Raw genomic sequence first — 22,715 nt, 5'->3', positions numbered from 1 at the left:
ATAGTATATTTAAAGTTTTTCAACCACGGCAAAAAAGGACTTGATCGCGTTTACTGTGTTGGATATGCAAATGCGTCCCGTTACAGAGAAAAGAAACGGCAGGTCGTCTGTAGACAATGATCAATTATTACTATATTAGTCTTATCATTCCCGATTGGGTATAATTGGTAAATTACTGATAATTTTCCCAATTTCCCCAACAATGAAACCAATACCAAAATAAGTAATTTCCACTTGCCTTTTCGACTTTATTGATTGACTTGTGTGGATGAGAGAGAAAAACTAAACTTATTGGGGGTCATCTGAAAATATGATTGGGTAAAAAACTCCGGGTGTTGTGTTCTGTCCGTTGAAGCTTTGTAAGATTTTTTATTTTCTTTTTTCGTAAACATGTGCTATTTTCCATAAACCATGAATTTATGAATTGGTCGGTAACAAAAATAAAATAAAAATATCACCTTTATGCCCAAAAAAGGAAGGATATTTGTTACCTCCGTCGTTATCCTTCCTTTCTTCTCCGTCGTCCTTATTTTGTCTTTCGCCGTTTTCATTTTCTTTTTTTTTTCCTAATTGAGCATCGATTTTACGGCTGTGATCCTTCTTCTTCTACGTCTTCTTGCGAATTGCTTATTTCGGATTGGAATTGCTGATTTCCCCACCCAACGATTCAGGTTTAGGGTTTTCTTCTTTGGGTACTTCCTCATTTTTGTCCTTTCAATTACAGGGTTTGTTTTGTTCCACGCATTAATTGTTTCGATCGATCTTGAGCTAGGGATGCTGAAAGTTACAATTTTTCCAATCTGATTTAGTTGGATGGTTCCGTTTAGTAATTTAAAACAATAAAGTTTCCTTTTTTTTAAGGCGTAATTCACGAGGTGGTTTACCTGGAATGGGATTATGTGGAAATGGGTTTTGCTACTGATTGTGCTATACTATGTTCTTTGTAATTACATGGCGAATTCGAACTCAATTTTTTTTTTTTTTTTTTGTATTAAAGAGTGCAGCTTCTCTTCGTGGTGATGATGGTGTGTCTTTGGCGAGGCAGAGTGCTTCCTGAGTTCTGCATTCCTCGAGAAAGAGATTAACAGTGTGATTCAGGGCATCAGCTCCACAATCTCTGTCAATGGCCCAGGGGCAGAACAGGAATGTTCTTCTGCCAGGACACATGCAGAATTCTGCTTCCAGTGTTTCTTCTCAGCCTAATGGCATATCTCATGATGGTCTCAGAGTACGGCATGAGATGCTCAACAGAATGTAAGAACATTTTTACTTGCCTTTGCTGTGTTGGGTCGTGGCTCTTGCTTGCTCTTTATTGTTTTGGTGTATGTGATTATTCTATAGTGCATAGATACCACTTGACATTAGCAGTTTACTCTTTTCTGCAGTGTCTGCAAGATAATGTTGACTTTCTGTTTATTGCTTCCAGCACTTCTATCTTTTGCTATGAGTGCTAAAGGCCATCTTATATTCTAGTTATTTACGCAATTTAGTTTATTTTTCCCTCTGATTGATTAATTGTTGGATTCCTGATTTCTCGGGGTTTAGTTTTGTAATGCAACTCAGCAATGCTGTGTTGAAGTGATCTTATGTTTTGTAAAGATTATGTATCTGGAAAATACTCTTATTTACTTGAGCTATACATGATTTCTTATTCCCCCCAGCTACGCATGGTTACAGCAGAGGCAGCCTTCAAAGACTGATGATGCCTCCAAGGCAAAGTTATTTGATGTTGCAAAACGGTTAGAAACTGCAATGTTAAAAACGGCTAAGTCAAAGGTTTCTCCAGTTTTAATCTTCTCATTATTACATTTTGTTAAATATTCCTCGCAAATAGTACTAGGATTCCAGAAATGGAATCATTTAAGAAGCTTTAACGTTGTACATGTGGTCACTGTTCTTGATGGTAACTTTTTTTCCACAGGAGGATTACTTAGATTTCCGAAGTTTTGAGGTTCGCATAGAATCTACTCTGAATCAACTTTTTAGTCAACGCCGTGCTAATCCTTCAAGTTCGGTCGGTATGATGGTCCCAACACCTGGAGTTTCGCATGGATGGGGTCAAAGTCATACGGCCACACCTATGGTGGATATGAACACCTTTAATAGTAATAATAACTTAGCAGGTGCAACAATCGAAACTGGAAGGCTATTGCCAACTAATCGCATGAATGGAGGTAATGTCTGTTAGATCCGATGTAAGATTCTACCGTGTTCCTGTAAGTTTGACCTTGCAAAGACTCTGTGCTGATTCTTTTATACGTACAAATTGTTTTAACAGGCTCAATAGTTAATGGTCGCCAGCAATTGTCTGCGGGATTTTCAGTTAGTTCTGATGACACTGGCCAGATGATGCCTACTCCTGGATTTAACAATAGTGTTAATGCTGATGTATATCATTCTCATCGAAATGAAGAAAATTCTAGAGATGGTGGCAAGCTTCTGGCTGTTGGGTCTGAATTTGGAAATCCATCTCAGCTGCAGAGGCAACGTCCTGCTGCTGGTTATGACCGTATGCATAGCAACCTTGATCACCAGTTGGGAGGTGGTTTCAGGTCAAACATGCACCAGAATGCTGGTGTAGGGATGAGCGGGAACAATGTACAGCTTGCTAATGGCCGCAGGAGTTCTGAAGGGGTCCTTAGTTCCACGCAATTTTCAACTTCATCCCAACCTTTGCATCAGCCTGTCGATCAGTTGAAGGTGTCACATGTGCACAGTAAATCTCTCTAATTTTCCCTTTATCTTATGCTTATTTGAATTTCAATGTTCTCTCGATCGTCCTCCTTGGCGCTATCCTTCTCACGAGTGTCTAACTCATAGTGGTATGCTAACTGCAAATTGCTTTTGTCATGGTGAAGGATATTCAATGGGAAACTCTGATACTTTTGGGACTGGGAATCTCTATGGAGTTCTGACATCATCTGGCTCAATGGAAACTGCTGTGGATTCAGTGAGTCTGAATCCTATGCGGAGAGTTGATGCTTCCTTCGCTAATAATCAGTCTGGCTTGCACGCAGCGGCAAAAAATCCATTGCTAAAACCTCAGCTACTTCAACAGTTCGAGAATGGGAATTTCCAATCTTCTTCCAGTTCCAGAGCAAATTTGGCTCAGGTGAGTCATCAACCATTAGAAAATCAGTTCAACCAGCCAGCTCATCATGGTCAATACCAGCAACAAGAGCACTTAATGAACAATGATGCTTATCGTCAATCTCAGTTAGCTTCAAATTTTGTTAGTCAAGTTAAGCATGAACCTCGCGTGGAATACTACAATGAAGCATTTCAGCTGCAGGCTTTAAACAAAGTAGAACCATCCAAGTCGCAAAACCAGTACAAGCAGAACACTGTCAAAGATGAGTATGTTGGTGCTCAGAGTGCAACAGTTTGTAGTAGCCAGCCTATTATTTCTTCATCTTTCCCACCGCAAACTCATCAGACGCAGGAGGTATCACAATGGAAAGATTTGGGTAACGTCTCAGTTGGCGTGCAGCCAGTATCAGGTCTGGGTCAGTGGCATTCATCTTCTCAGAACTTGACACAAATATCAAAAGATTCGAATGGAGAGAGAGAACATTTTGGGGTAAACTTAGGTCAAAGATTGCCTATGCAGCATGAAGCTACTAACGATAGTTCGTCTGTAAGAGAGTCTACAAATTGCCAAACTGTGGCTCCTAGAAGCACCTTGGAGGCTCCACATCTCCCAGAAGGAAGCAACACCTTGAGTAAACAGCTGAATGGAGATTGTGGTTTAAGTTATATAAATCAGAGGCGGTGGCTTTTGTTCCTGCTACATGTACGCAAATGCAATGCAGCGGAAGATAACTGTGAAAGCAAGTATTGTTTTACTGCCAAAACGCTATTGAAGCATATCAATTACTGCAAGGCCCCTGCTTGTGCATATCAATATTGTCTTCAAACCCGAAAATTGATTAATCATAACAAGAACTGTGGGAATGAAGCATGTCCAGTCTGTGTTTATGTCAGAAACTTCAAGGAGAAACAAAAAGAAAAGATTGCCCTCCTCCGACGAGCCGAGCCTATCTCAGCCAGTTTAAATCATGGACACAAGGAACCCTTTGAGTCTATGCGTGCTTCTAGTGAAAGAGACTCTGAAGCTCCATCTGTTGATGATTTGCAACCTTCTCCGAAGCGCTTGAAAGTAGAGAAACCCTCCCAGTTTGCTTATCATGACACACACAGCGTCCCAGCGAACATATCTGCTGGTGTCAGTAAAGCTCATTTTTCAATGGGTTTGCAAGAGAAATATAGTGTACAAAGTGATGTTTGCAAAACTGTTAGATCAGATGTGCCTATGAACGCAGATAGTTCCGATTCTTCGAGGAGAATTGTTCCAGTTTCCCGTGAGCTGGAGAAGCCTGTTTGTAAAGATACCCCCATGGGAAGACATGGTGGAGACTCTTCATTCGATGGTAAAACTGTTTGTTTACCAGAGCAAGAAAAACCAAAATGTGTGAAAGAAATAAGCGTACCCAAAGAAGAGAAAGCGGAACAGTCTGCGGGCGTTGTAGCTGCGTCTAATAGCGGAAAGTCAAAGATAAAGGGAGTCTCACTGATTGAACTGTTCACTCCAGAGCAAGTAGAGGAGCATATCCGCGGTCTTCGTCAGTGGGTAGGCCAGGTAAGCTGATTTTTTTTTTTTTTTTTGATTCAACTCTTGTTTGATTTGAAAGATTGGGTTTACCAAGAAAGGTTCTTATCCTGGCAGTGTCCTCTTACCTTCTTGAGGTTTCTATATGCTGTTGTCTGAATCTTTCTGTCTCTTTCTGCATACCATTTTCTGTAAAAAAGACTCGAGTTTGCACATGGCCGTTAACTGTGGGTAATGATAGTTTTTCTTTCTTTGTATTATTTTTTCAGAGTAAAACCAAGGCAGAAAAAAATAAAGCAATGGGACTCGCCATGTCCGAAAACTCTTGCCAGTTATGTGCTGTTGAGAGGCTTGCATTTGAGCCGACACCTATTTATTGCACACCATGTGGTGCACGTGTCAAGAGAAACGCTATGCACTATACTGTTGTGGCTGGTGAGTCACGGCATTATGTCTGCATTCCCTGCTACAATGAAACGCGTACGAACACTGTTACTATTGATGGAACTCCTGTGCCGAAGTCGAGGTTTGAGAAAAAGAAAAATGATGAAGAGGTTGAAGAATCGGTACGTGTCTTCAGTAACTGAAGTTCTGCAATTAATTTATAGGGATCCGTAATTTATGTCCAGCTGCTTTTACTTTTATTTTTTTTCTTCTGAGCCAATGATTCTGTGCAGTGGGTGCAATGTGATAAATGTCAAGCATGGCAGCATCAAATTTGTGCTTTGTTCAACGGCCGTAGGAATCATGGGCAAGCCGAGTACACTTGCCCTAATTGCTATATACAAGAGGTGGAACAAGGAGAAAGGAAACCAGTATCACAAAGTGTTATTCTGGGGGCAAAAAGTTTACCGGCTAGTACTCTTAGCAACCATTTAGAACAGCGGTTGTTCAAGAAATTAAAGCAGGAAAGACAGGAGAGGGCTAGACTTCAAGGAAAAAGCTACGAGGAGGTGATTTATTAAGTTTTCGGATAAGTCTTTTGCTTATATTCTTGTGCTTATCTCCCTCGGGACCGCTGGTGTTTTCTGCCACATAGAACCATTTAGTTGATTTATAGATAGACGTATCAAGTTGTGCTTACTCACTAAAGAATGTCATACAGAAGATACAAAAATAAATAGTTTATGACCGCTAGTGTTAAGAAAATTCACCTTTATGTTTAAAGCCATATCTCTTATAATGCTCTTTTCTTTAATATAGCTAGGGTTTAGGAAGATAACGATATCGTTTCCTTCTTTATTGGTATACCAGGTCCCGGGAGCCGACTCACTTGTTATCAGAGTTGTTGCATCCGTCGACAAAATATTAGAAGTTAAGCCACGCTTCCTTGAAATATTCCGAGAAGAAAATTACTCATCAGAATTCCCTTATAAGTCTAAGGTACAGCTAATGTATGCTTGGTTCTTATTTGTTTACCGATTTTTCTAATTATGATGTCCTTCTACTACGTGCTACTTGACTATCAGCTTCAATACTAACTAATATGTAATTTTCTTTTAGGCCATTCTGCTGTTTCAGAAGATCGAAGGTGTTGAAGTATGCTTATTTGGCATGTACGTCCAAGAATTTGGAACAGATTCTGCGTCTCCCAATCAGCGGCGGGTATACCTTTCCTATCTGGACTCGGTTAAGTACTTTAGACCTGACGTTAAAACAGTATCTGGAGAGGCCCTCCGTACTTATGTATACCATGAAATTCTGGTATGCTACTTTTCTTTCTTATTTCATTTGCTTTCAGGCTTCTGTGTTGCTTAACAAGTCTCATCAACAATCTTCTTTTCGGACTTGCAGATTGGTTATCTAGATTACTGTAAGAAACGTGGGTTTTCAAGCTGCTATATATGGGCATGCCCCCCTCTCAAGGGTGAAGATTATATTCTATATTGTCATCCTGAAATTCAGAAAACGCCAAAGACTGACAAGCTAAGGGAATGGTATGGACTTTTTTTTTTTTTTTTGGTAATAATTGTTTTTCACGTGCAAGAGAGAAATTGCATCATGATGCATAATATTCATTCCTTTGCAGGTATTTAGCGATGCTCAGAAAAGCTTCCAAGGAAAAAGTGGTCGTTGAATGTACAAATTTTTATGATCATTTTTTCGTCCAGTCTGGTGAATGTAGAGCAAAGGTAACAGCAGCAAGGTTGCCATATTTTGATGGGGACTATTGGCCAGGCGCCGCTGAGGATTTAATAGATCAAATGAGCCAAGAAGAAGATGGCAAAAAGTCAAATAGAAAAGTAATGCCGAAAAAGGTCATATCGAAAAGGGCTCTAAAAGCAGTTGGACAGTTGGACCTTTCTGTTAATGCCTCAAAGGATCTACTGCTAATGCATAAAGTAAGTTTTTTTTCTCTTGTTTTGAAATGTTTAATAGATAATCTTGCTCTATCTTGTTCTTTCTCTCTGTTATGCTTTTGTTGAAGAAAGATATAATATCATTGCCCACTAACTTTTCATTGTTATTTCCTCTCTGTAGCTGGGTGAGATCATCCTCCCAATGAAGGAAGATTTCATCATGGTTCATTTGCAACATTGTTGCAAGCATTGTTGCACTCTCATGGTATCTGGAAATCGGTGGGTGTGCCACCAGTGTAAAAATTTTCAGATTTGTGACAAGTAAGTTCTACTTGTCGACTCACTCTTTCTTTATTTGATACTTTATATAATTATATCAAAGTCAAATTTCCAAATAACTATAGAAATATCTAGCCAAAAGAATTTTTCTTCACTGAACTGTGGAGAGTATACGTTGGCTCATTCTAAGATATATACATTCTTTGGCTGCATTTCACGAGCTTTCTTTTACGACAGGTGTTATGAAGTGGAAGAGAACCGTCTCGAAAAGGAGAAACACCCCGTCAATCAGAAGGAGAAGCATGTACTGTATCCTGTAAGTTTCTACGGTGATAGAGCCTTTTACAAATTTGGTTATTCTTCATGGTGGGTTTGGAAAATGACAAGGGTTTTGGTCCCTGCAGGTTGCAATTGACGACGTTCCTACTGAAATTAAGGACAATGATGGCATCCTTGAGAGCGAATTCTTTGATACTAGGCAAGCTTTCCTAAGTCTTTGCCAAGGAAACCATTATCAGTACGACACACTAAGACGGGCTAAACACTCTTCCATGATGATTCTCTATCATCTTCACAACCCAACCGTGCCTGCATTTGCAATAGCATGCGCCATCTGCCAGCAAGAGCTTGAACCTGCTCAAGGTTGGCGTTGTGAGGTTTGTCCTGACTATGATGTTTGCAGTGCTTGCTACTCAAAAGGCATCAACCATCCACATAGCCTTATTACCCGTCCATCTGCGACTGATTCTGTTGTACAGAACACACACACTAATCAAATCCAGACTGCACAGGTATATTCGTGTAACTAGATACAGGCCCGTTCACAAATGTTTAGAAGAGTTTGCATCCTTTGGCTTCTCTTTTCCTTATTTGCTAATACAGTTTTGCTTGTTGGTACTACAGTTAAGAGAACTGCTGTTGCACGTGATTGCATGCTGCACTGCACAGTGCCAGTATCCAAGGTGTCGCATGATTAAGATTCTATTCAGGCATGGTGTTGCATGCAAAACCAGAGGTTGCATCCATTGTAAGAGAATGTGGGCCCTCTTCCGAATGCACGCCCGAAACTGCAGAGATCCCCAATGCAGAGTGCCCAAATGCAGGTACGTGATCGAAACTGTTTGAAAGCAATCTGTTCCTTGATCAGAAGAATACTACTTAGAAGGAAATTTTCTTCAAGAAATTGATGGTTTTACTAATGACTTGACATGTGGTTTTACAGGGACTTGAGAGCTCATTTTAGTAGAAAGCAACAACAGGCAGATTCAAGACGCAGAGCAGCTGTGATGGAGATGGTGAGGCAGAGAGCCGCTGATGCAGAAACATCCACTCCTGACTGATCAACAGAGACATCTTATCTCTCTATCTAATGGGGTCAAGGGTTCGTGCCTCTGGTGGTGCCTTGGGCTCATCAAGAAAGAATTGGGAGGAAGACCGTTTAGGAGCTCAAGAGCAAATGAGCAGATGCCACAGCTACTAATTTAGGTTCCACGAGGAGGTACATAGATAATTCCTTTACATGTATTATTCTTAAGGTATAGACATGTGTATATGCGAATTGTAATTTTTGATCCAAATTTTGGTGTTGCTTTTAACTTGAATCCGATTGAATTATTGGGTCTTGGCTGCTGAACTGGATCTTAATTCACCTTTTTGATCCCTTCGTTCTGTAAATGTAGCATTTTTGAAACAGCTGTAAGCTAATAAATTATCCTGATTTCCACTATATGTGCGGGTTTTCAGTTATAGAAAGTTCTGCAACAACTTTAACACTTGCAACAACATTACATGTTCATGCCAAAAAAATATTTCTTTTCTCATAAACTTTATTTGAAAATGTACACTGATAACCCCCAACCCCCAAAGCTAACATTGAGAATACTAATGATTATGATGATGAAACATCTTTCCACTGGCTCTTGGTTCATATGAAGTCGGTTAGGCTTTTCACAAACGAAACAGAGCTTTTAAAAGGTTATATTATTACACAGAGTTGTCGTTGTTGTCGGGGAGAAACAGATATCTGAAACGAGAATCGAAGGGGAGTATTCCGCAGTTACGTGAGGCGAGAAGGCTTTGTCTTCTCTGAGAGATGCATTGTTCCACAAACGCTGCTTGATGTGGAGGAAGGTACTTCGATATCCAGACCCCCAAGTTCGAATCCTCCACAAAACTCTTGGCGTAACAATGTAGCATTTTGGGTACCAAGAGCTTCCCTTTGCTGCTCAGCCCTACAGATGCTTGTATGAAGTCCCTTTGAGCTTCTAGTAGCTCTTCCTTCACTCCTTTTGCTGTGTAGATCCTCACCTGCAACAAGATACAAAAGTCTCCAACTTTTACACTTCACATTCCGTACTTTATGCCACACAAAAAGAGAAAGGTAGTTAGTTACCGCAGGGGAAGAGTACATTCCACAGCTAAGGGCAAAGGCGAGAAGAGGTTCGTGTGTATCAATGCTTGCCTTGCGTTGTTCTTCTGATATTTTCAGCTTGTGGATGGCAAGAAGCAGAGCCTACATCAGAAAACAGAGTAAATGTTAATTAATTCTGAAAACTGAAGAACACCTAAGACGAATATGGGTAAAAGCTTATATACAATTTGTGGCCTGTGCATAGGCGGTTTCATCTTCAATATCACATATTCCATTGTCGCCGCAGTGTATGAATGCCCTCCTACCGTATAGGCAGCCTGTGGATTAAACATAAAGGAAGAAAAATAAGGTAAGAAAGAATGAGAACGATGAGAAGAACAAAGAGCTTATTTCAAGTGATATAACCTTTTGCATCAACGAGAAGAGCTTCAAGTCGCTTCTTGGGACACCATAAGCCAAATACGCCTGCATATAAAAAAGATCACAACTCTCATAAACATTTATTTCATTCAGAAAGGTTCTTGACAAGTAGAAGGGAAAAAATGAACTAACATGCATGATCAACGCGTTATAAAGGTTAATCCAAAAAGCTAGCTTCTCGTTGCAGCTCAAATGAATTGGGTTTACTCTAGCCAGTTGCTCCACCAGTGTCCTATTCAGTATTCACAGAATCAGCCATGGTCATGTATATCTAGTTTTATCGTTTAATCAGATTGACAAAACCGTATAAAAAGGTTTTAAGGAAAACTCCATTACCTGAACCTCCTCAGTGCCCCGGAAGCATATTCCAGCTGTTTCTTCCCAACAGACATCCAAGAAACCTCGGATGCAACACTGTACTTCCCAATCTCCGCCCAGCTTAACTTCCCACGAACTCTATAAGGATCAAAAACATTTCCTGTGGCCAAGACATCGGTGTTATGTTGGATATCTATTTGGGGGCTCTGCACCCATGACGAGATCATTGACCGTTCTGTTGAAGGCCACCAGGACGATGAGCTTGATAGATGCCCGCGGGGTGATACTGGTGAGTGTTGGCTCTCGTTTGACGATGCTTTTGAAGATACTGTCGGATCAGCAAGAGACATGAAGATATTCTTCATACATCTCACCATTTCTTCAGACAATAGATTAGGGTGATCCCACAGGAACTTAGGTGGCATTCCTCGAGGTAGCTTCCTCGCATTAGCCTTTCTCATTAGCCTCTTCTCGAGAAATTGATTACTTGGGTCCAATGTTTTCTAGTTTAGTATGCAAAATGTCAGATACGTTTATTCAAAGTGTTATAGGAAAAAAGAAGAATATAAGTCTATACCTCAGCGGTAGATTCTGCCTGAGATGATTCAGATGAAGATTCTTGGTTTTGAACTGTTTGGTCTTGACATGGACTGTCTTCTGCTGATTGATGTAATTCAGAATCCGAATGATCCAAATATCTCAAGGAAGAGGAAGAATTCTGCATAACTAAGACATAGTTATACCCAAATATAGATCACAAAATAAATACAATGACAAATTACAATGGAGATATACATACTGGTGGAGAGGCCAAATGTGTCAAATGGTATTCAGCGAGTCTCCTCTCGTTTCGTTCTTGGCTAAGTTGGAAATTCAGTGACATCATTTCCTGCTCGAGCTTTGTGACTGCAGTCTCTAGCGTGACTATATTGGAAAGAAGTTCTTGAGCCTGCCCAGTTTTCACTATCATCAGAGAAACAAAACGGTAGGTTTATAACGCAATCACAACAGCATGAATTGAAGGAACATACAGGATGTGGAACACTACAAGAAGAAGATAGCTCCCAAGGATCTTTCTCAGTGACACTCTCCAAAAAGGTATGCAACTCTATTTCTTCTTGGAGTTGCAGTTGCAATCTTTTTACCTGCAACGTAAAACTTCTTTCAGAATTATGACCTCTGCAATTATTCAGAGAATGAAGACTCATCTTGAATTCAGAAGCTCACCTCTTCTTCAAGTTGAAATCTATACAGAAAAGATTCACCACTTGTAGACTCTTGGCACTGTAACAAATTAAGCAAGCAAGCTCTTATTATTTTTCAAGAACTGCAGAAATTCATTCAACAGGTAAAATCTGGACTTTCTTTTGGAAAATGAAAACAGATTCAGTGTAAGTTCATACCTCTGACTTGGTTTCTGTACCCCAAAATTTTTTTCCGGAACGCGACCATTCAAGAAATGGATTGGATCTGGTGAAACGCTCAAGTCAATTAGTAAGGAGATTTGGAAACAAAATTCAGAAGGTGAAGAGACATATTAAGGAAAGAATCAATGATAATCCTTACTTAGATTTCAAAACTTGAGAGTCATACATCCTAAGGCTGTGTAGTTTGGCAGTTATTACCATAAAAGCAAATGATGAACTTCTCCAACAAATGTACTTTAGCTTCTTCTCTCAAGTACGAAAGAATTAAATTACAGAATCCCTGCACAAATCAGAATCACACAATTAATGGGAAGATAAGATAACATTTAGAGGAAAAGACCAATGTTGTTGCCTACTAAGCACAAGACATTTAACAAATTATGGAGGTTGATATTGGCTTTTTCTCAGCACATGTAGTCCAAGTACAAAATGAAGAGGCAAGAGAAGAGACTGTTACACCTGTGAACATCTGATAAGGACAAATCTAATTATAAATACAGAAAATAAGCGCAGCAACATGTCCTTTTCAAAAACGACCAGACAGCGAAACGTACCACATGGTCAAATTCACATTGAAAGGTTTGACAGGTTAATCGGTTATTCGTTCGAGATAACTCAAGAACCAGCTGAAACAAAGATGCAATCTTGCAAGAATGTATGGAATCAGAAAGTTTTTCCTTGTGGTAATTTGATTAATAAGAGAAGATTTTTGAGCTTGGAATGTAAATTCTCCAACCAAACAAGATAAATAATCCATCAAACAACGATTATGTAAATTGATTAAAAGAGCAGACAGAAAGAGAGAAGAAGCTAAAGACCCAATCCTAAAAGATATGTCAAGTGGTCTCTGAAAGAACAAAACTTTCTAATTGACTTTAAGAATATACCTAAATCAATGGTCAGAACAAAAGAAAAGAAAAAGACTGAGACTTTGAATCAGGTAGGGTAACCAATTTTCTGCAACAGAAAAGCTTGAAAGGAGGAGAAGAAAAAGGAAACAAAAGCTAACCTTTTCTATTTTGTTCTTTCTAGTTCTTCCTATGGCTGAAAGAGAACATTCAAGAATCCCAGAGAGATAGAGAAGAAGAAGAAGAAGTAGCTGATTCGAGAAACAAAACCCTAAGCTTCTTCTGAAAGGAAATGCTGCTAGATTCTCCCACACTAATCTATCTATCTCTCTTTACTAGGTGTCACCAGAAGAGCATATAGACCCACACCCTCTATTTATTTTCCAAACTTAAAAAGTTTCTCAATTTGAAATTCAAAAAATTGTGTCAACATTTAATGCTAGACTAAAGAAAAAGCCTGTTTTCTTATTATTATCCAATAATAAAATAAATAAATGAGATAGGAATTGGGCAGAGTAGAAGACAAAGATACAGGTGAACTGAACAGAGGAGAATCTATAACACTACTTTCAATCTACACGGGCACTTGGAACTTGACGTCTTTTTCTCAATTATTCCAAAGAAAAGTGAATTAAAACTGAGAAGAAGAGAAAGATTTTTATTTTTTTGGTTTTATAAAAAAATCCAAACTTGAAGAAGCATTCTCACATGCAATAACGCATGTTTAAACAACTAAGACTTTTTTGTCGCTTTATGGTCAGAGCTTAGTGAAGTGGAGCCTGATTCCCTTTTCTGGGTTTTGTTTTCTTTGTTGACAATTTATAATATCTCCACATTTTGTGGTATTTGAAATTTTGAAATGAGTAAAGAACAACTTTCCCAGAAAATCATGGAGCTACTTTGTGTTGAAATAATTGTCTAGTGTAATCATGCGATTTTTTTTGTCTTAAATCTGTTAGATTTTCTTGTGTATATTTTTCCATATCTTCACACTTCAAAATCACTTAAATTTTATATATATATATATATATACTAATAAAAATTGAAGCTAAATGCATCTAAGGGTGTACACATAGGATTTAAGAAATCAATTTAATTGGTCTACATCAACATTCAAAAATAAGGAAAATTTACATATTTCAAAAATAAGGAAAATTTACATATTGTAATATTATTGCCAAAAAAAGAAAATAAGAAAGTGTCCACATAAGATTTAAAAAATCAATTTTATTGGTTCACATCACATTCAAAATTAAGGAAAATTTACAAATTGTAATATTATTGGTGAAAAAAAAAATTAAGAAAGTTTATTGGTCCTATAATTTTTTTATTAGTCTACCTCAACATTAAAAATTGAAAATTTTCAAAATTCTATTATTATTTTTAAAATAAAGAAATTATATATAAAATTCATAATTAATTTGAGCCAAAAAAGTGAACATACTTGATATCCAAACTTAGATTTATATGAAATCAAATACGAAAACCAACATGATGAAATTCCTCAAGTTATTAATTACAGAAACCAAAAATATTTAATTGGGGAAAAATGTTCTTCTTAATAATAAAAAACTAAAATAAATAATATTAAAATAGGAAATTTTTAATGTAAATACACACATATATTTAGAGACTTTTACATTAGCATCCAATTTTTTTGTCACATAATTATAATAATTTTTAAGTTTTTTTTCCTATGTGTGCAACCATGTAAAATAAACAAAAACAAAAGATAGAGTAAGGTTTCACTAAAAAATAGTCATTACAACGTAAAAGAACTAACTTGACTAAACTATATGTTTAACTATTAGCTAAATTACAAAGAATATAGAAAGATATAAATAAAGCCACTACAAGAACAAACTTGACTAAACTATATGTTTAATTCTTAGCTAAATTATAAAAAATATGAAAGGAGATTTAAACAAAGGCACTACAAGCCGCTTTAATATTGAAAAAGAAATCGCAAAATCTCCAAAGTTTGGCCACAAATTTGAGAAGAGTGATAAATTTCAAGCAATCCAAGAAACATGTCAAGTGATTGATACTCGACACTTTTGAAAAACCAAGCACTAAAATTGAGAAAAGAACATAGCGGAGGAGACTGAAGTATCTGAGGAAAATTTTTGAAATGACATAACATCTGAATGGGTTTTAACAACCCAACATGAACCACAAAAGTAACAATTAGCTGACCAAGCAGCATCCGAATACATTCGGTAAGCCTTGAAACAAAGATGAGATGCTAAAATCACTTGCCGCAACAGACCTTTTCTGAGATTTTTCAATTTTGATTTCTAAATCTATTACTAATAAAAGTTAAAACTATATGTCTCTAAGAATGTCCATATATGATTTAAAAGTTTAATTCTATTGGTCCACATCAATATTTAAAATTTAGGAAATTTTTAAAATTTAAAATTATATTGTTAACAAACAAATATATTTAAAGAAAAATAAAAGTTAAAGCTATATGCCTCTAAGGACATCCACATAAGATTTAAAAGGTCAATTTTATTATTCCACATCAATAACTAAAATTAATTTTTTTTCTAAATTATAAACATTATTGATACTAAATAATATAGGAAAAATTGTTAATTAAAATTATTCTATTATTAATGATAGCTAAAGCTATATTATTTTCAGAGCATCCACAACAGCATTTAAAAATTTATTTTCGTATATATTAAAATTATAAATTAAAAAGTTTTATAATTCTATTATTATGATTAAAAAAAAATATGAAAAATAAAGAAATCTCTATTATCAAAAAAAAAACAACATGATATTAAAATCTCCATTACCAATGTTTAAATCACAAATTTAATTTATTATCTATAAAAAAGATATGCTACTTATACAAGTTTAAGTTACTTGATTTTAAAGGTTTTCATGTAGAATTTTAAATAACTAAAACTTATGATGTATATTCATCTAATTTTTTCACATATGCAAAACATATTATCAAAATATATAATATTTTTTTCTCATGTAATATATTTTTGCAAAAATGATCAAAAATTTTACATTTTATATATTCAATTTGGAATTCAATATATTAATGTACGAGTTCTTAGTTTTGAGTTGTTTGATTTGTTTTATTTTTATAAATTTGTATGTAATAAATTGTACTGGTTTTGTCTACTTAATTACAATTAGAAGGTAGAATGAATATGATGAAACTAAATATAATCATACAAAAATTATTAAAATAAACAAAAATATAATAGATTCATTGAAAAAATAGACATAACAAGAATAAAAATGAAGAAGATGAAGAGATGACATATAATCATTGAAAACTTATTTAAAAGTTTACACTACCAATTGACATAAATATATTTATTCACAAATTTTGTGTGATTTTATTCATTTCATATTCGATTATTGTTTTGGTATCAAATTTAAAATTATTATTAATCTCAAAGGAAATATTTTATTTATTAGTTTATTTTTTAAATTAATATATCAAAATAAAAAATAATATTTGTTAAAAAAGAGAAGAAAAGATTAAATTTTAAATTTTATTTTTAAAGAACATATATATAATTAAAATAAAAGTGAAAATGATGGAAAAAAATATCTTCTTAATTTAAAGAAGTGAATGTATAATATTTTATTATCATGTTAATACTATGTATAAAAAGTAACATTTGATTAATTTGTAAAAATTTTAGTTGGTTTTGGTATATTAATTTATAAATGTTTGACCAAAACAAAACCGTTAAAACATCACAATTTACATAAAAATTATTAGATCAATACTATAATATTTTAATATATGATTAAAACATTAATATATATAATTTATATCTTACTAAATATAATTAATTGCATATAATTTTTATTAACAAAATACCTACGCGTAGCATGGGCGCAAAATCTAGGGTTAAACAAAAATGTGAGACTAAATATCTTCTCGACTCTCCAGCAGCAATGAAATAAACTCAATTTTGAATGAATACTTGTTTGATTCATAAAGTACACAAGATTATATTAGCAGAGGTTTCTGAGCTGAGGTTTTTTCCTCCTTCTCTGTTCTCTCACCATTATCTTTCACAAAGAAGGAGTTTTTCTCAGCTTTTGATGTATATTTCCGATTAATATCGAATTTCTCTTTCCATTTAACGGATAATAACTTCCGCTCTATTCGGATCTTCTCTGCTTCCGTCTATCGATTTTCATCTTTGCTGCTTTTGATTGATTTGTCTTCTAACAAATGTCGCTAATCCTTAGTGGAGTGCAAATTGTTAGAGAAATCAGTTTTATTGAGATAAAGCAAAGAAATTTCGATTTTCGGATAGTTTTTTAGCCTTTTTCTCCTCTACAGATGATTCTTCTTAAACTTGAGGTGGTGATAAAAGGATCATGCGGTAAGAGTTGGGCTTCTTCTTCCGAACTTTGGCATCATCTTTCTCTCGGCTGGGAGACTAAAATCTCCCCAGATACCCTCATAGAAACCATACATGGCGATGGGTAACAAGTCTAGCGTCAAAGATAATCGACGGTGAGATTTGATCGGAGAATTAAAAATCCTGACCATTACTTTACGGATCTAATTGGAGGATGAAATAAACGACAAAGAAACAGGGATTTGAGGTGGATGCAGATTTGATTGGAGTTATCATACTTTTCGGATATTCGATTTTCCGGCGAAGCTTTGTTTCGGCGATGAATCACCGGCATCTTCTCTCCGGAAATCGACATTCAACCCAGACTTGCCGCGTGTTATACACGTGTTTTAATATTATCAATCCTTATCTCTTGTTTTTGGGTCTATTTGGGATTGATATTTGGGAGTCTTATTTTAATAAGTGTGGGTCTCAAATCTTCTGTATTTTGTTCGTTTAATAGGCTTAGAATCATATGTAATCTGTCATTTTGGGCTTTAATATAATCAGAAAGACGAAAAAAAAAAAAAAACTCAATTTTGAATGAAATTTGAATTTACAAACAAAAAATAAATTCTGCACACTGACTAAAGGCTGAAGCCATCTGCGACACAATCTCTAGAGTATTCTTCTTCTCTTTATTTGGCTGCGTAGATGAAGATTGTTGTAACGAACTCAATTTTGCAAATCGTTGCAAGAATACACAAACATGTATCTTATTTGAGTAAAACTTACTCTGTCTGCAGTTCAAAGATTGTCAAAAGCTTGCGATAATGGAGTCACAAACTCAGTGTGAATGGCTTTGTCTTGGGGAAAGAAAAGGCCTCTCTTTGTCTGAAGCTTTCAAGCTTAACTCCATCTCGAGATCTTTTCAAATCTTTCAGCTCGTCTTTTGTGATGTCTCCATGGTTATGTAGTTTAGGCTGACTAGAAGAGGTGGGTTTGGACTGAATTTTCGGAAATGAAAGGTACGACTTAGAGAAACCGAAACTCAAGAAATGGCGCTGAGAAAAGCTTTTGACGCCGACCAGTGCAGAACGTTAAGTCACTCGTGTCTCATCCCGATTTTGATTAAAAACAACAAAAAGCTGATAATTTTTTTTTGCGTGAGCGAGACAAATCCCTTATAATAATGCATATATATTCACCAGCATTGGTTCAAATGCTGAACGGATCAGTCCATATAAACATCTTGCAGCAAAGTCTCTTTACTGCTCTTCACTTAGTTTTGGCTTTGCAGCTTTGAAGATGAAGATTGTAATGAACAAACACCAACTCTTCCCGATGCTTGAGTTCAGAATGACTCATTCCTTCAGTGAGCAGCATCTTCTCTGCAAAGCTTCTCTCCAGCTTGTACCTTGAAGCACCTTCGCATGTCTGGCTCAGAATCTTAATGGCGAAACCCTGCAGTTCTCGGTGCTTGCTTGCCTTTTGAGCCCACCACTCAGCTGCAAAGAGAGATGACAAAACCCTTGGCTCACCGAATCAACAACACAAGTGTCTGCAAAACAATACAACTATACATAGTTAAGTAGTTCACTCACCTGGAGAGATTCCAGGGCTCTGATCAGCTTGACTGGTCTCTTTAAAGCAATCTTCATTGAGTTTGTACATATCGAGCTGTGTAGCAACTTTAGCTTGAACTTGACGTTCTTTTACCACATGAACCAGAGAGGAGATAAGACCGGTGGCAACTTCTGAATCAAGAGAGAAATCAGTTGCGTAGAAGGTAGTCGGGTTCAGAAAGTAACCCGCAGCATGAAGAGGACTGTGAAGGTGCCTGTTCCAGACATCATCTATCACATCCCATACCGGCATGTAACATCGTTTCTTGTCATTGAATTCCTTGGCAATACTCTCCTTTATGCAGTCCATAGTGTCATAGATAGTTCCAACTTGCTGATTGTTGGCAGCAGATAACCAGAGTAGACCGTGAATCAGATGAGATCTGGATTTCACAACTCTGTCAACTATTTCCCAAAAAGAGGAATCCTTCACCAGTTTGGATATTGTTATGTCTTCATATTTCTTCCAATCAGATGAAGCAAACATGCCTGCCTTCTTCGCCTCGAAAATACGCTCTAGACTTAGATACGGAATAACAAACTCCAACTCGGAGGGGACAATCACATCTTTTCCACTACTGTGCTTCTTGACAAGATCCAAAATCAAGGGATTGTTGTTGATGAACCCTGTAATCTTATTGACATCGTCAACTATGTCTTTTAGAGAATCTTTTCTCGCAAGCTTCCGCAGAATAAGCTCGAAGCAGTGAGATACACTCACAGACCAGAAAACTTCCTTGTTGTTACCCTCAAAAGATTTCCCTAATTCACCAACCCAGCCAGAGGTTGAACATGCAACAATCTGAATCACGTTATGCACTCCAACTTCATCAACAAGCCCATTTACTAGCGATGTCAAGGCACTGACATTGGTTTTTATATCAGAAACATCAAAGGACTTGAGATACACAGGACCTGCTGGAGAATCAGCAACAAAAGTAACCAGATCACGGCCTTTCTTGTCAACCCAAGCATCCAACAAGATGCTGGAACCTGTGACCGCCCATGAACCCTTTATCTTCTTCACATAATCTTCCACTTCCTTCAACGCTTCTTGATGCATGCATTCGTTTAAACCATAAGAATCAGGGATCTTACCACTGCTTACAGTCATCATTTCCTTGAAACTTGAGGAATCCACAAGTCCTGTTTATCAGTCTCCTCACACCTACAATCATAAAAGAAGCGACCGATGCACTTTAGGGCTTTGTTTGATAACAAATTCATCTACTTTAGAAATCACAGAGAATGAATCAGACTTGGACGCATTTTCGATTCTCGCTACTCAGATTCCAGCCCAATATAACAGTTTGCGCGGGAGAGAGAGTGAGCAACTAAATAATCCAATCAACAACGATTACGTCAATCAAACTTTGATGAAAAGAGAAGACGGAAAGAAAGAAGAAGCTACAGACCCAATCCTAAAAGGTACCTTACGTGGTCTCTGAAAGAACAAAACTTTATATTCCAAAATCAATGGACAGAACAAAAAAAGACTGAAACTTTGAATCAGGTATAAGGTAACCAATTTTCTGCAACAAAAGAAATTATAAAGAAGGAGAAGAGAAAAGAAACAAGAGCAACCTTTTCTTTCTTTTTCCTTCCAATGGCTGAATGAGAACATTCTAGAAATTCCAAAGAGATGGTGTATTTATAATGATGTGAGGAAAGCTTCACCGCTTGTAAATTTTACTACTTACTCTCCTATTATTTCATGTATTTTACATGTATGTGCCTTTTTTTTTTTGTGTCGTCCTTTGCATTAAAAGCCCAAATGGGCGAGTACAAGGGTGAATCTAGCCCAACAAATACAAAGCTCTTGACGCCGACCGGTGCAGAACGTTAGCCTCTCTCGTCTCATCCCAACTTTGATAAAAAAAAGAAGCTGATAAATGTTTTGCGTGAGCGAGAGAAATTATAATAATGAATATATATTCACCAGCATTGGTTCAAAAGATGAGCTTTAATGAATATACAAACTACAAAAACTAAAATTTGCACATCCACCGGGTAAGTCCATATAAACATCTTGCAGCACAGTCTCTTTACTGCTCTTTACTTAGTTTGGCTTTGCAGCTTCGTAGATGAAGATTGTTATGAGCAAACGCCAACTCTTCACTTAGTTTGACGTTGCAGCTTTGAAGATGAAGATTGTAATGAACAAACGTCAACTCTTCCAGATGCTTGCGTTCAGAATGGCTCATTCCTTCAGTGAGCAGCATCTTCTCTGCAAAGCTTCTCTCCAGTTTGTACCTTGAAGCATCTTCGCATGTCTGGCTCAGAATCTTAATGGCAAAACTCTGCAGTTCTGGGTGCTGGCTTGCCTTTTGAGCCCACCACTCAGCTGCAAAGAGAGATTCAAAAAATGACAAAACCCTTGGCTCACCGATTCAACAACACAAGTGTCTGCAAAACATTACAACTATACAAAGTTAAGAAGGTCACACACCTGGAGAGATTCCAGGGCTCTGATCAGCCTCGTTAAAGCAATCTTCACCCAGTCTGTACGTATCAAGCTGTGTAGCAACTTGAACTTGAACTTGACATTCTTTTACCACATGAACCAGAGAGGAGATAAGACCCGTAGCAACTTCTGAATCAAGAAGGAAATCAGTTGAGTAGAAGGTAGTCGGGTTCAGAAAGTAACCGGCAGCATGAAGAGGACTGTGGAGATGCCTGTTCCAGACATCATCTATCACATCCCATAACGGCATGTAACATCGTTTATCGTCATTGAGTTCCATGGCAATACTCTCCTTTATGCAGTCCATAGTGTCATAGATAATTCCAACATGCTGATTGTTGGCAGCAGATAACCAGTGTAGACTGCTAATTAGAGGAGATGTGCATTTCAGAATTTTGCCAACAGTTTCCCAAAAAGAGGAATCATTCACCAATTTGGATATTGTTATGTCTTCTTCTTTGTTCCAATCAGATGAAGCAAACATGGCTGCCAAGTCGTTCTTTGCCTTGAAAATACTCTCTAGAGTTATATACGGCATAACAAACTCAAACTCGGAGGAAGAGACAGTCATGTGTTTTCCATGACTGTGATTTCTGACAAGCTCCAAAACCAAGGGATTGTTGTTGATGAACCTTGTCATCTTATTGACATCGTCAACTATGTCTCCCAGGGAACATATTCTCGCAATCCTCCGCAGCATAAGCTCGAAGCAGTGAGATACACTCACAGACCAGAAAAATTCATTCTTGTTACTCGCAAAATATTCCCCTAATTCACCAACCCAACCATAAGTTGAACATGCAACAATCTGAATAACGTTATGGACTCCAACTTCATCAACAAGCCCATCTACTAGCGACAACAAGGCACTGACATTGGTTTTTATATCAGAAACATCAAAGGACTTGAGATACACAGGACCCGCTGGAGAATCAGCAACAAAAATAACCAGATCACGGCCTTTCTGGTCAACCCAAGCATCCATCACGATGCTGCAACCTGTGACCGCCCATGAACCCTTTATCTTCTTCACATAATCTTCCACTTCCTTCAACGCTTCTTGATGCATGCATTCGTTTAAACCATAAGAATCAGGGATCTTACCACTGCTTACAGTCATTTAAACTTGGGGAAACAACAGCTAAAAGTTCAATAAAATTATCAAAAAAGAAGCGACCAATGCACTTCTTTTGGGCTTTGTTTGACAGCAAGTCCTGTTTATCAGTCTCCACACCTACACTCATAAAAGAAGCGACCGATGCACTTTTAGGCTTTGTTTGATAACAAATTCATCTAAATTCAGAAAACACAGAGAATGAGACTTGGAAGCATTTTCGATTCTCACAACTCAGATTCCAGCCCGATATAATATTTTGCGAAAAAAAAACAGCCAACGTGCATCAAAATCAAATTTTGAGCTTGATCTCAGAGTAATTGAAATAGTTCACGTTCATGGACAGAGGGAAGAAGAAGAAGAAAAAAAAAAAGAAACTTTAACCTTGGAATGACACGAAAATCGGCTCAAGCGAGAACACCTGTCAAAGTCGGATAACATGAGACAAGGAAACCCTTATTTTTCTCTATTTACCGAGAGAGAGAGAGAGTGAGCAACTGTGTCTTATCGTATCCTATTCCCTTATTGGCTCGCTCTTACTTAGCCAATCTTAATTAGTTTTTTTTAACCATAATTCAATCACTTTGAAAGCAAAAAAAATTAAAG

At 37.0% G+C, this 22,715-nt stretch overlaps 4 protein-coding genes across 6 annotated transcripts; 1 reads left to right on the top strand and 3 right to left on the bottom strand.

Annotated features, from left to right (window-relative positions):
• The first annotated feature begins 531 nt into the window (after positions 1–531).
• Positions 532–8,906, top strand: LOC18025190 (histone acetyltransferase HAC5). Of its 3 annotated transcripts, XM_024159919.1 has the most exons (17): positions 532–671; positions 998–1,254; positions 1,662–1,776; positions 1,922–2,174; positions 2,279–2,716; positions 2,859–4,639; positions 4,879–5,175; positions 5,287–5,562; positions 5,864–5,992; positions 6,113–6,313; positions 6,404–6,546; positions 6,639–6,951; positions 7,091–7,230; positions 7,426–7,504; positions 7,593–7,979; positions 8,092–8,291; positions 8,411–8,528. In XM_024159919.1, exons 2-17 carry the CDS (start codon positions 1,124–1,126, stop codon positions 8,526–8,528), a joined length of 5,001 nt encoding a protein of 1,666 aa, XP_024015687.1. In that variant the 5' UTR covers positions 532–671; positions 998–1,123. The 3 variants fall into 3 exon arrangements, with proteins under 3 accessions (XP_024015687.1, XP_006407274.1, XP_024015688.1); XM_006407211.2 differs by lacking the exon at positions 532–671 and having other exon boundaries at positions 1,124–1,254; positions 8,411–8,906; XM_024159920.1 differs by lacking the exons at positions 532–671; positions 998–1,254; positions 1,662–1,776; positions 1,922–2,174 and having other exon boundaries at positions 2,573–2,700; positions 8,411–8,896.
• A 69-nt stretch (positions 8,907–8,975) lies between these two features.
• LOC18025189 lies at positions 8,976–12,934 on the bottom strand. The gene is made up of 13 exons (XM_006407210.2): positions 12,734–12,934; positions 11,864–12,004; positions 11,701–11,767; positions 11,525–11,581; positions 11,329–11,442; positions 11,097–11,246; positions 10,875–11,015; positions 10,316–10,800; positions 10,112–10,211; positions 9,965–10,024; positions 9,784–9,876; positions 9,581–9,700; positions 8,976–9,495 (listed from the first exon to the last, which is right to left on the bottom strand). The coding sequence occupies exons 2-13, from the start codon at positions 11,923–11,925 to the stop codon at positions 9,172–9,174; spliced, it is 1,773 nt and encodes a 590-aa protein (XP_006407273.1). The 5' UTR covers positions 11,926–12,004; positions 12,734–12,934; the 3' UTR covers positions 8,976–9,171.
• A 5,250-nt stretch (positions 12,935–18,184) lies between these two features.
• On the bottom strand, positions 18,185–19,645 carry LOC112088936. The gene is made up of 3 exons (XM_024159492.1): positions 18,965–19,645; positions 18,511–18,865; positions 18,185–18,414 (listed from the first exon to the last, which is right to left on the bottom strand). The coding sequence occupies exons 1-3, from the start codon at positions 19,643–19,645 to the stop codon at positions 18,185–18,187; spliced, it is 1,266 nt and encodes a 421-aa protein (XP_024015260.1).
• Positions 19,646–20,534: 889 nt separating this feature from the next.
• Positions 20,535–22,575, bottom strand: LOC112088989. The gene is made up of 3 exons (XM_024159762.1): positions 22,494–22,575; positions 20,981–22,229; positions 20,535–20,875 (listed from the first exon to the last, which is right to left on the bottom strand). The coding sequence occupies exons 2-3, from the start codon at positions 22,113–22,115 to the stop codon at positions 20,577–20,579; spliced, it is 1,434 nt and encodes a 477-aa protein (XP_024015530.1). The 5' UTR covers positions 22,116–22,229; positions 22,494–22,575; the 3' UTR covers positions 20,535–20,576.
• Between the last annotated feature and the right edge of the window lie 140 nt (positions 22,576–22,715).

The sequence above is a fragment of the Eutrema salsugineum genome, unplaced genomic scaffold (genome assembly GCF_000478725.1).
Source record: "Eutrema salsugineum unplaced genomic scaffold, Eutsalg1_0 scaffold_13, whole genome shotgun sequence".
NCBI classification, from domain to species: domain Eukaryota; kingdom Viridiplantae; phylum Streptophyta; class Magnoliopsida; order Brassicales; family Brassicaceae; genus Eutrema; species Eutrema salsugineum.
This window is presented reverse-complemented; position numbering and strand designations above follow the sequence as displayed.